Source organism: Girardinichthys multiradiatus, chromosome 8 (genome assembly GCF_021462225.1).
Source record: "Girardinichthys multiradiatus isolate DD_20200921_A chromosome 8, DD_fGirMul_XY1, whole genome shotgun sequence".
Taxonomy (NCBI): domain Eukaryota; kingdom Metazoa; phylum Chordata; class Actinopteri; order Cyprinodontiformes; family Goodeidae; genus Girardinichthys; species Girardinichthys multiradiatus.
Genome location: NC_061801.1, coordinates 39,652,091 through 39,665,626, shown reverse-complemented (window position 1 = coordinate 39,665,626; position 13,536 = coordinate 39,652,091). Strand labels below are relative to the sequence as shown.

The following is a 13,536-nucleotide window of genomic DNA, read 5'->3' as shown; positions in this document are numbered from 1 at the left end:
ACTGAAATATAATGGGAGTGAATGAGAGCTCAGGTGTGTCTCTCTGCACTCTAAGCTGGTTTGACAGAAACCTGGAAGTCTAATAGCAGTTGGAGACACTGGGTGAAAGTAGACATAAATATTTACATTTTAGCGTATAAAGTGTACATGTGGCCATGAAAGCAGTTTCAATTAAAAGGTTTCTGAATATTTTATAGGGTTTAAACTTAAAATGACACCATCACACATAAAGCTCAACATTCTGTGATCAAATCTGTAAAAAACCTGAAAACTTAAACTAGGATTGTGTAAAAACTGTAAAAGTTATCAAAATGCCACTCTAGTCAGGTAAAGTCCAAAGTTCTGTGACCCGTTCAAACTTCGAATATAAATATGGGGCACCAAAGATGACCTCATTATAGCCTGTGGAGAAAAATGAGCAGTTTTTACCAGTTCAGTGTATCTCAACCAACCTTATGGTGCTGCAGGTTGGATGGGATGAATGGGTTTATCCAATGCTGGTTTAGAAAAGCTGAAAAAATAATAATAATAATTGTGTCTTAATATTTTTGGTTACTTTTCCAACATAATTGTCACAAAAATAGATGAATTAATTTGGTTAAGTGTTTTAGTTATGTTAAGAGATTTCAAAAACAGCTTAGTAGTTATGCTTATTAAAAACAAGCCAGTAAAAATAACAGAACTTCAAGGCAATTTATTTTTATGTGTAGAGCACATTTCAGCAACAAGATAATTCAAAGTGCTTTAGATGATAAAAAGAGTAAATTGCAGTGACAGAAACCCATGAAGTACTGCTGTGGCATGATAAAGAAAAGTTGGACTATAGACTGAAATGAATGAATGCACTCGATGCTCTTAGGACCATATTTTCTCAACAAAAAATGAAATGTTTCTCCCTGGGGAGGAGGCAATTCCTTAGAACTGTTCTGACCCATTACGTGTCTTGATAAGAGGGGAATATTTTTTTAAATCTCAACACCTGGTCCAAGAGCCCGAGAGTTCCTGGTGCTCTGTCCCGACCTCCGAACTTCATCTAGGAGAGCCACGGTCTGTCTGGGAGGGGTCTTCTCACTGTGAACAGCAAGGTCCTTTATGCTGTCTCTTCCAAGGTGGAAAATCCTAATTGACCTTTAACCCCAGCAGAAACTTTTAACAAGGTGTTTTAGTTAACAATTTACAAAAGCAACTCTAAATAAATGGATTTTTACCTTAATTTCAGAGAACCCAGGAATTCAGCATCTCTGCAGTTTTTGGAAGTTTGTTACAGATTAGTGGAGCAGAAGAACTTGATGCTGCTTCTCCATGTTTGGTTCTGGTTCTGGGGATGCAGAGTAGACTGGAACCAGAAGACCCGAATGGCCGGGAAGGTTGATAAAACAGCAGTAGATCTTTAATGTATTTTGGTGCTGAGCCATTCAGTGGTTTATAAACTAACAGAAGCATTTTAAAGTCCATTCTCTGAGGTCAAGGGAGCCAGTGGGAGGACTTTAGAACCGGGCTGATGCTCTCTACCTTCTTAGTTCTAGTGAGGACGATGGCAGCAGCGTTCTGGATCAGCTCCAGTTGCCTGATGGACCTTTTAGGCAGACCTGAAGACAATGCTGCAGTAATCAGTTCCAATTTTAGCGCTGTTTATATGTCCCGGGACCGGATAAAGGAAGGCAGAACATAACAGAAACAAACCCAAAACAGCAGGAAGACAAACCTGAAACAAAATAGAAAATTCTGACAAAAACTAAAGCTTGAATTTATTTGTTTTCAGAGGAATTGAAATTGGCTGCGGGGATTTTGAATAAATGTTCCACAATTCTAAGAAAACGTTGCAATGACCTAAATGTGAACGCTGAACCAGATGAATACACCTGGACATCCGGGTTACCTGCTGGAATGCAGGAGTTAAATACCTGCGGTGGGCGGGGCTTAGATGGGCTGTTAGAAACAACTGTCCGACCTTTGAGACTCCCACAGGCTGCAGAAACTCAACCGAACTCCGGCATGGCCACGGACTTCACTCTGGACTCGGTTCTAGTTTTCCTGCAGAGCTGCGGGGGTTTGGTGAAAAACACCGAGCTGCTGCTCCACTTCAAGCCTTTTCTGCGGGACCATCCGGATGAGGTCCGGAACCGAGAACTCTTCAAGAAGTTCGTTAACTCCGTGGCAACTGTGACGAAGATCGACGGAGTGTCCACCGTAGTCCTCAGGAAGAAGTTCAGAGGATATGTCTCCGGAGGAGGATCGGGCAGAGACTCCGCGGAGCCCTGCCCTGTCGGAGCCGGCTCTTCCCCGGCGGTGAGCCTCGCCCAGCCGGGACACACTGAGAGGACATCGGCCCTACCTACGGGAGGGATCATGGTGGCGAAGAACAACCTGGTGGAGACCAGTTCCAGCCCGCAGCAGAGGGAAAAGCTCAGTTCTGAACCTGTAGGTAGACCCGCTCAGGTAGGAAACGAGGTTCCAGAACTTCATGAGACTCCTGCCGCTGATCAGAGCAACAAACAGGGACAGAACAGGCGGGTATCTGTCCCCATTACTGGTGTTCCAGCTGTGAGACATCAGAACTACATCCCTGACCCAATCAGAGGACAACAGATCCCTCCTCAGGACCCCATATATGAACCGATCAGAGGACATATTATCAACCGTCAGGACTGCACACCAGAACCTGCTAGAAGGCAGGAGATCCCTCATCAGGACCTAGCTCATGTACCCATTAGACGAGTTGACGCACCACATCAGGAAAACATTTCTGAACCCATCAGGGGACATATTGTTAACCGTCAGGACAATGTCTCAGACCCTGTCGGAAGGTGGGATACCCCACATCAGGGAACCATCTCAGAACCCCTTAAAAGACATATCGTCAGCCGTCAGGACCATGCCCCAGAACCGATCAGAGGACAGCACATCCCTCATCAGAATCCAGTCCCAGATCCCCTTAGAGGACAGAAGACCTCTCATCAGGACCGCATTGTTGAACCCTTCAGAGGACACATCATCAACCGCCAGGATCATTTCCCAGGAACTGTCAGAGGACAGCAGATCCGTTATCAAAGTCCATACCCACCATCCAGCAGAGGATGGGATACCCCACATCAGGATCCCATCCCCGGATTGCTCAGAGGGAATATCATCAGCCATGTCCCAGAACGCATCAGAGGACAGAATATTTCTTATCAGGACCCCAGCAGAGATGCCCTCAGAGGTTGGGAGAGCTCTCCTCCCAATCCCATACCCCAGTCACTCAGAGGACAGCAGGTCGCTCAGAATCTAGAACCCCAGAGAGGACAGCAGATTCCTTATCAGGTCCCTGTCCCTCAATCCATCAGAGGACAGAAAATCTCTTATCAGGACCCCACATCAGAGTTACTGAGAGGACAGCAGATCCCTCAGATTCCAGATCCTCTCAGAGGACAACAGATCCCTCAGATTCCAGATCTTCTCAGAGGACAGCAGATCCCTCAGAATGCAGATCCTCTCAGAGGACAGCAGATCCCTCAGATTCCAGATCCTCTCAGAGGACAACAGATCCCTCAGAATCCAGATCCTCTCAGAGGACAGCAGATCCCTCAGATTCCAGATCCTCTCAGAGGACAACAGATCCCTCAGAATCCAGATCCTCTCAGAGGACAGCGGATCCCTCAGAATCTAGAACCCCCGAGAAGACCGCAGATACCTCAGAATCCAGATCCTCTCAGAGGACAGCAGATCCCTCAGAATCCAGAACACCTCAGGGGAAGGAAGACTTCTTATAAGGACCCTGTCTCAGAAACTGTCAGAGGACAGAACATCTCTCATCAGGACCACATTCCAGAATCACTCACGGGACAGCAGATCCCTCATCAGGACCCTGACCCAGAACCCCTCAGAGGACATGAAGCCCCTCATCAGGACGCTCCACCTCAGCTCCATCAGATTCCGGCCCGCCGCTTCAGACAGAGACAGAGCTACAAATCGGCTGTCTCTCAGGATGAAGACGATGAAGAGAATAAGGAGCCGGTCCCGATCAAACAGGGCTCAGCAGGAGGACAGTGGCACCTGAATACCCCTCTCAATGACGTGGGGAGGGCCAGAGGACAGAACATCTCTCATCACGACCCCATTCCAGAACCACTCAGGGGACAGCAGATCCCTCAGCAGGGCCCTGACCCAGAACCACTTAGAGGACATGAGCCCCCTCAACAAGACGCCCCTCTTCCGGTCCATCAGATTCCAGCCCGCCGCTTCAGACAGAGACAGAGCTACAAATCGGCTGTCTCTCAGGATGAAGACGAGGATGTGGAGCAGGTCCCGATCAAACGGGGCTCGGCGGGAGGACAGTGTCCCCTGAATGACCCTCTCAGTGACATGGGGAGGGCCATTTCTGCCTCCTCACCCGGCATCACAGACTCAACTTCTCCTACCTCCTCCTTTTCAGGGAAGAAGGTTCCTCAGATTTACATCCAGGACTCAGATGTTAAAGTTCTGGCCTCTCAGGAGCCCTTGGAGTTCAGACCCATTCTGGAACCTGGATCGGTCCCGGAGGAGTCTTTGAGACGCAGTCTACCTTCAGAGGCACAGCGCTGCGTTCAGGGGCTGCAGTCTGAGCATCACCTTGACAAACGTCCTGCTCAGGCCTTGGAGCCGGGGCCCAATCAGAGCCAGAGGCTGTCATCCAGTCATAGCAGCGTCTTCAACCCTCCGTCTGATATGAGGTTCTTCATCAATGACCAGCCTTCATCTGGCTCCTCCAGAAACTCAGGGTGGGACAGCAGCACCAGAGCAGGTACAGCAGCTGTCTTGTAAAGATTCACCCCTGGTTCATTCTTTATTTCTCTTTTCCTTCCTCTGATCTGGATTGTCCTGAAACATTCTGGATCAAAAATTGTCCAGGTCTTCTGAAGGTCTTTCAGAGTTTTTCTTTATTTTCTTTTTTACAATTTATTTGATTTTGAACAATCTGCTAAATGTCTCTGATTTAACATGTATTCCATAATCATTTTATGGATGAATGTTTACGTGTTTGTTGGGTGGCAGATGAACCTGTGGCTGCACTAGAATCCCAGAAAGTTCTGCAGGAGTCCAAGAGAACAAAGATAGAACCTGCGGCTCCTCGCTCCATCATGAAAACCCCGCTGCACCAGTCTATGGGGAATCTCTATGACGACCAGCAGCCTTTGGGCCAGCTGTCCCCACTGTACCGCTCCAGTGACCATCTCCAGGACGACGAGGAGTTCACATCCAGAGGAACGTCCACAGGTCAGATCTGAACCCAGAGTTGAGAAGAAAACAGGCAGGTGTTTATGTTTATTCAGGCGGAGCTGCAGGAAGCTTAAACTTTCCACATTGTGTCATAAACCTGAGTGTGTTATCGCCGTTTTATGTGATGGACCAACAACAAGTAGCCCGTGATTGTAAAGTGGAAGGTTAGTCCATCCATCCTGGTCCAACACTTTGTGGAGCCACCTTTCACTTACAGCTGCAACTCTCCACAAGCTTTGAGCATCTAGAAACTACAATTTTTCTTTGCAAAATTTAAATTCTTAATTGGATTAAGGTCTGGACTTTGACTAGACCACAACACATGGATATGCTTTGATCTTAACTATTCCACTGTAGCTCTGGCTGTATGTTTAGGGTTGTTGTGCTTCAGGAAGGTGAACCTCTACCCTGAGTCTCAAGTCTTTTACAGGTTTTCTTTCATGGTGTTCCTGTATTTAGCTTCACATCATGACGCTGCCATCTCCATGTGTCCCAGTGGGGGGTTGGAAATTCAGTTGGTTGTGCTGGATTGTATTTAGGGGTATCGGGGGGGGCATATAAATTCAGGCCTCACTTTTCAAACGTGGAAATCATGCATTATTTCCCTTTGCTTGTCTATCACATAAAATCAATTTAAGTTTGTAATGTGACAAAATGTGGCAAAGGTTCACGGAGTATGAATACTTTTGAACTTATTTTGTAAATAGAAATCCATTCTTGGTCAGTATTTTTAAAAACATGTGGAAAACCGACCAGGATCCTGGTTCTGACTGTGTGATGATCCGTCTCAAATGCCTCAGAGCCCAGAGAAGCTGACGCCACATCTGGAGAAGGTTAACATCAGGCTTCCTCTGGAGAGAACAGTTTTGTAGATGTTCCCCTGAGGAATCCCTGCTCGGTTATAAAGGATCGCAGATCACGGCTTCGGTTCCTACCTGAAGCATGTCCAGATTTCTTGATCTCCGACCCTGTAGAAGGAGACCTATTCCAACCTTTCTAACAGGAACTCATGGATTCTGATCTGGAATTCCTCTGAACATCGTTTCTCCTCAAACACACTTTACTACTTTTAAACCAAATTATGATCCCAATCACCGCAGCATTCGCTCAGTGGTCTCTCCTATCTTTTTTTGGAACGTGGTGCATAGGCCTGCATGATATTGGGAAATAATGCGATGATGCAAGATTCCTCAATCCTCTCCTTCTCATTTGTGCTTCCATCACTCTGTGACCTTTAGCAAATGTAGGCAATAATATTTGGGTCCGGTGTGAGCATCTGCAGCAGTGAGGTTTAATAACCATAATGATATATTTGCAACATATTGTGTGCAGCTTTAGAGCTGCGGCCCGAATTGGTAGAATAAATGTTTGATTAAAAAACATTTGGGAAATATCTTTGGTTTGGGCTGCCTGCAGAGATGTAAAAGGCAATTTTTAAATTAACTTAACAAGAATAAAACCTAAAAATGTTTGTTTATGATATAAAAAATCCTTTCATACTTGTAGAAACCTCAGAATTGAAGGTTATTTGATAGAAGTTTCCTCCATCTTGCAGATGGTCTCTATGACGATGGGAAGTCCAGTGATGGCTCCATCTACTCCCTTCACGCGCAGCACCACCCATCGGCAGCTCAGCGGATGAGCATCCGACTGAGGAGCCGGGTGTGCCGCAGCTTGGAAACCGACCTGGACCAGGAGGATCCTGGTAGAGGAATCCAGGCTGCCAGGCTGGAACGTCTGCACCGGATCTCCTCCTCGCTCAGCCTTCCCCACAAACTGTCATCCTCTTCCCTGTCATCCTGTGCCACGCCGCCTCGCAGCCCCAGCCCCGTCGCTGGGATGGAGGGGGAGGGGAGGAAGGAGGTCCGGAGGAGCTATCAACCTCTCAATGCCGGACAGGTGGGACCAAAACAGCATATTTATTTCTTCACACTGGATGTTGATGCAGAGACTCTGTGTGTTTTTGCAGGATGATTTCTTTTAGTTTGACCATGAGCACCTAGTCTCTGACACACACATTCCTGGACTGGTTGGACATTTTAAACCACTTATCATGAACATGTCCGATTAATTTGGGCCTTTCTAATTCATTATTTGAACCATTTTTTTCCTTTCTATGATCAGACGAGAGGAAAATTTAGCTTTTTGGTCACCATGACACAAATTATGTTGGGAGGAGTCAAGGTGAGGCTTTTAACTCAAAGAAAACAGTACCAATTGTCAAGCATGGTGGTGGCGGCATCATGCTGTGGGACTGTTTCATGACGGAGGACTTCCTCCAAATTCTTCTCCCCAAATCAACAGCTGATGGTTGAAATATGGACTCCAACAGAAAAACAAACGATGTAAGATTCCAGCATTTTACAGGCCCGGTCTGCTCTGATTGGTCACAAAACCCACAGACGTGCCAATCTGGCCAATCAGCATGCACTGTGACTATTTAGAAGCTAAAAATCTAAAGCTTTTGGAATAAAAAGCTTTTTAAAGTGCGTTTGCTCTCGTCAACAGTCGCCGGTTCCTCTGGAAGCCAAGGAGCATGCCTGGATGGTGAAGGGGGCAGCGGGCGCCTGGCCGGACATCTACTCGCTGTTCAGGGAGGACACGTCGCTGCTCAACAGACAAGACTTCATCACTGGCTTCACGGTGCTCCACTGGATCGCCAAACACGGTGACTACCGAGTCCTCAACACTATGGGGTAAGCGGCTCTCTGTGAAACTGGAAGGTCTGGATTCTGAAGCAAGTTTCACTTTGAGATGAAATAGTTTGGATTGCACAAAGTAATTGGTTTGAAATGTGTCCAGAACTACAGGTCCAGTTTATGAAATGTTTATGAAATGTTGGAACACTTTTTGAAACAAAAGGATGCTGAACATTTATTTTAACATTTCATTAGACATTTTTGCTCAGCTTGTATTTGAACATATCAAAAAGGTTCAGTTGTTCCTCATTTTGACACGTTACAACCTCAGAGCAGTACAACGTGGTGCAAAACTGAAAAATTATTGAAGGTTTTCAGCATTTTTTACTGATTTAAATCTGAAAAGTGTGGTGTGCATTTGTGTTCAGCCCCTCTGAGTCAATACTTAGAACCTCCTTTCACCACAGTTCCTGTTGCAGCTTTGAACATCTAGGCTTCATCTTTTGGAGATAATCTATGAACCTCTCTTTTCAAGTCTTGCCACAGACTCTCATTTGTAGTTAGGTCTGGGTCTTGACTAGGCCATTCTAACACAGGAATCTGCTTTGATCTAAGCCGTCCCATTGTATCTCTGCTTGTATGTTCAGGGTGGTTGTCCTGCTGGAAGGTGATCCTCCATCCCAGTCTCAGATCTTCTGCAGCTTTTAAAAGGTTTTCTTCCGGGCTTGTAGAATTGTAGAAATGGTTTGTAGAACACTTTAAACAGGATTTATGGCTTTCTTTTAACTATGGCTTTCTTCTTTTCACTCTCCCATAAAGGCCAGATTTGTGGATTGCATGATCAATAGTTTTCCTTTGAATAGATTCTCCCATCTGAACTGTGGATCTCTGCAGCTCCTCCAGTGTTACCACGGGCCTCTTCTGCAGGTGGTCCATCCTCTCTTCATGTCCAGATGATGGATTGATCCGAGCTCTGGGAGATGTTCCAAGCTTGGGATGTTGTTGTAGAACCTAACCCAGCTTTAAACTGAACCAGAACTTCCTCCCTGACCTGTCTGCTGTGTTCCTTGGTCTTCGTGATGCCGGTTGTCCTCTGATGTTCTCTAAAGAACCTCTGAGGCCAGAAACAGAACGGCTGCAGTTAGACTGAGGTTAAATCACACACAGCTGGACTCTGCTTATTGGCTGTTTCTGAAGGCATTTAGTTTGGGTTTAATTAAAAGTTGCCATTAGTTAAAGATGTTAAAGGATGAAATGTGAGTGTTGCCTGGTTCAGGACCTGACTCTGAATTGGGTTGTATTACGGTGTTACTTCTTAAAATAAGCTTTTGTCATCGGAGTCATTTATGTGGGTGGCTGGTTAGTGTTTTGGGTTAATCTCACCCTGCTGTCAGACTCTTCCTCTGACAACAATTGTCTCGTCTCGTCGTCTTCCGCTTTGTCCGGGACCGGGTCGCGGGGGCAGCAGACTCAGCAGAGACGCCCAGACGTCCCTCTCTCCAGACACCTCCTCCAGCTCCTCCAGGGGGAGCCCAAGGCGTTCCCAGGCCAGCCGAGAGACATAGTCCCTCCAGCGTGTCCTGGGCCTCCTCCCGGTGGGACGTGCCTGGAACACCTCCCGAGGAAGGCGTCCAGGAGGCATCCGGTATAGATGCCCGAGCCACCTCAACTGGCTCCTCTCGATGTGGAGGAGCAGCGGCTCTACTCCGAGCTCCTCCCGGATGGCCGAGCTCCTCACCCTATCTCTAAGGGAGTGCCCGGCCACCCTACGAAGGAAGCTCATTTCATCCGCTTGTATCCAGGATCTCGTTCTTTCGGTCACGACCCAAAGTTCATGGCCATAGGTGAGGGTAGGAACGTAGACAGACCGGTAAATTGAGAGCTTTGCTTTTCGGCTCAGCTCTCTTCACCACAACGGACCGGGACAGCGCCCCCATTACTGCGGCAGCCGCACCAATCCGTCTGTCGATCTCCCGCTCCATTGTTCCCTCACTCGTGAACAAGATCCCGAGATACTTAAACTCCTCCACTTGAGGCAGGAACTCCCCTCCAACCTGAAGAGGACAAGCCACCCTTTTCCGGTCGAGTACCATGGCCTCTGACTTGGAGGAGCTGATCCTCATCCCAGCCGCTTCACACTCGGCTGCGAACCGCCACAGCGCATGCTGTAGGTCTTGGCTAGAGGGGGCCAGCAGGACCACGTCATCCGCAAAAAGAAGAGACGAAATCCACTGGTCCCCAAACCAGACCCCCTCCGGCCCTTGGCTGCGTCTAGAAATCCTGTCCATAAAAGTTATGAACAGGACCGGCGACAAAGGGCAGCCCTGCCAGAGTCCAACATGCACCGGGAACAGGTCCGACTTAGTGCCGGCAATGCGGACCAAACTCCTGCTCCGCTCGTACAGGGACCGGATGGCCCCTAATAAAGGGCCCCCGATTCCATACTCCTGGAGCGCCCCCCCACAGGGCATCATGAGGGACACAGTCGAATGCCTTCTCCAGGTCCACAAAACACATGTGGACCGGTTGGGCAAACTCCCATGAACCCTCGAGTACCCTGTAGAGGGTATAGAGCTGGTCCAGTGTTCCACGGCTGGGACGAAAACCATTGTGATATTTATTTTTCTGATCATTTTCTCTAATCGTTCCTGTTTTTGTCTCTCCACTACTCTTTCCACCCTCCCCCACTTTTCCCATGCCCAACACAGAGGTTTTGTGCTAAACTGCTGAGAGGTTTTCTGTCAAAGTTTCCAAACAAGCCACCCAGACCTGGATTCCAGATTTTCCGAGTGCTGCACTGTGTCATTTAGGGGCTTCACTTGCTGGGAAATCTGTTCCTGAAAAGATTGAGAGCTGGATGTTTTTTATTGGTGAAAAATCTTTATCACCAGCGATTCCTTTCCTTCATTTCTGTGCTTAGCCAAAAAAGAATAAAAGAGCAACATATTCATGAAATATTAACTCTAAGTGACTGAAACGATGTGAGTTGAAGCAGTATTACAAAGTTAACCCCTTATCTGTTATCTTTTTAAAAGCATTTCTATACTCCAACGGGCTCGTCGCCCTTTACAGATCTTTATGTTAAAAACCGTGGATCATTTTCCTTCCACTGCAACAGGAGATCTTAGCAAACTATGTTTTTAGCATTTTATTCAATCCAAACTGTTCAAAAACATGTTAACTTGATAGAGGCTGGGCAGCATCGCGTGTGAAGATACAAACTGATAGAAGATCACGTAAACAATTTATTCCCTGCAACTGTAACTTCTGTTCATGGTGACGCAGCCAGATTGGGTTTGGAAGTGAGGGCTGGTGAGGAACATCTGGTGAGGAACATCAGACTTAGGGGATGGGTTCCAGTTGATTTTACTGAAACATATTTTAAAAAATTTATTAATTAATATTTTATTGCAGCAAAATTATCTCATAAAAAAGAATTCAGAAAAATCCAACCTTTACTTTGAATTCATTCATATATGAAGCAAAAAATCCAACCAATCAAACATATATATTTTTTACACCTTTTAAATTGATCCAGGTATCTAGTAACTTTTATTTAACAATCTATAGCTTCCTGTTTCCATGGGGTATAGATATGTTGTGACACAGGAGCCCATTTCTCTCACCACTACTCAAAATGGCAAAGACAAGAGAACTTAAACGAGTATCTAGAGTCATAGTAGAAATTAAAATGTTTAACGAGGAGCCATGTTTATCTTCCACCACACAGAGGAGGATGGAAAGGGAGGGGAAACATCTACAAAGCTCACTGTTGGAGACCTGCAGCAAACAGTGGGGTCACCATAACAACCAGTAGACACTATCTGTATGCTTACTGGTTGATAGGGAATCACACCAGGAAAAGGTCTCCTCTGTCGCATCATCAGAAACATAAACTTTGGAGTTAGTTCAACTCGACTGGGTCTTTGACTAGGACTGTGAGCTCCGGTCAGACCAAATAGAGATGGAGCTTTTCGGCAACAAGCTCTCCAAGTGAATCTGCTGTGAAACATTGTTGAGCACGGTGGAGGATCTGTGATGCTGTGGACTATGGGAACCTTGTTACAGTGATTGGTCTCATGGACTCTTTGAACTACCAAGAAATTTAAACCTGGTGGTCTTTTAGGAAGATGAAAAGCTAATATTGGTAAAAAAAAATTCTGATTCATGGAATTTATTAAATAATTAGAAAGGTTTTAGTTTATATTTTTGTTAGGTGAAGGTGCTCCTGAATTCACTCTGATTGCTGTTACTGTGACTTTTCCATGAGGAATCCTGATTTTCTATTCTCAGATAACTTCCTGCCTCAGGTAGATGATGACTGCTCAACACTACTCCACTCAAGCCCTCTTATATAATTGGTGAATTCTCCCTTGTTCCAGATGTCATTTTAAATTGGACCATCAGATTGTAAAAAGGCTTGGAGGGACTGAATGCTTGTGTGACGCTTCAGCTTCTCTCTGCTCTTGGTTTCAGGTATGGAGTCCAAAAGAGTGGCCTGACCTTCAACGTGAACGCCAAGTCGACGGGCGGTCAGACTCCTCTCCACATCGCCGCCATCCATGGTCACAAAAACATAATCCACTTACTGGTGAAGAGGTTCAGGGCTGACGTGAAGCTGAGGGACACGGCGGGGAAAAAGCCTTGGCAGTACCTGAGTGACAGATCTCCTGAGATCCTGCAGCTGCTGGGAGCGCCGCCTCGGGCTGCTCTCACTGAGGAAGTGGGGAGTGTTGAGCCCGGCTGGAAGCCTCCGAAGCCACGCCAGGGCCTGCGCCACCATTTCTCCTCGGCCTCCTCCGGTCAGAGACCACTGACTGTGGCGCAGATGGTTAAAGTCAGCAGATCTTCATCCGTGGCTCAGTTCTTCAAACAGAAATCTCAGCATCAGTTTTAGGAGCATCACTTTGACTGTTGGATTCAGCTTGTTGAACTCTGGAACTCGGCCGTTTTCCAGAACCGGTTTATTATCCCTGTATTTTAACCCTCTCTGCCTCTCGATGTGCATTCAGCTGTTGTGCAACCAGACGTGTTCCTACCTGCCTTTCTTCACACGTAAGGCCTTCAGTTCTGGATCTTCCGGCTCAAGCCGCCGGATTTATCGTTTTTTTGTTTTTGTTTTTTTTTGATAAGAACAAATTTGGGTTTGTAGCTTAAACATCTGAGTATCAAGACTCTAAAAAGCCTCTGTTGATGAACATTTCTACCTGACATTTGAATATTATTAAAATCTGTTCATTAATTCCTGGGCAAACTTTGATGTTTAAACACATGAAAAAATGCAGGATAAGTCAGGAACTGACTTGTTTTTTTACATTAAAATTATGTTCAAAGCTCTATTCATACATTAAAGAATCAGATTTCATTTATTAATGGAATAAATTTATGCAAACCAATACTTATCTCCTCCCAGCTGCCGTCTCAGCATGTTTTAAATATGTTCCTGCTCCAATGCAGTAAATTCAAATGGCTCAGTTACCTCATCTGTATATAGTCAGGTAATGACCCGTTCAGGTAAATCAGGTTAGATGAACCAGGGAAACCTCAAGCCGTTGTTTTTCATGCATTCACTCGGGTTAACGCATGAATTCATTCAGAAGAGCTTCACATCCTCCAAGGGTTAGTTTTCTGCAACTGAACCAAAAAACAACCAAACAAT

General features: G+C 46.1%; 1 protein-coding gene and 1 long non-coding RNA gene across 2 annotated transcripts; one reads left to right on the top strand and one right to left on the bottom strand.

Annotated features, from left to right (window-relative positions):
* Positions 1-676: 676 nt before the first annotated feature.
* LOC124872385 lies at positions 677-1,334 on the bottom strand. Its single transcript, XR_007039276.1, has 2 exons — positions 1,209-1,334; positions 677-1,128 (listed from the first exon to the last, which is right to left on the bottom strand). It is a non-coding gene; the product is annotated as an uncharacterized LOC124872385 (long non-coding RNA).
* Positions 1,335-1,747: 413 nt separating this feature from the next.
* On the top strand, positions 1,748-13,275 carry LOC124872383. The gene is made up of 5 exons (XM_047372314.1): positions 1,748-4,762; positions 5,014-5,235; positions 6,794-7,137; positions 7,747-7,934; positions 12,354-13,275. Exons 1-5 carry the CDS (start codon positions 1,888-1,890, stop codon positions 12,772-12,774), a joined length of 4,050 nt encoding a protein of 1,349 aa, XP_047228270.1. The 5' UTR covers positions 1,748-1,887; the 3' UTR covers positions 12,775-13,275.
* Positions 13,276-13,536: the final 261 nt, after the last annotated feature.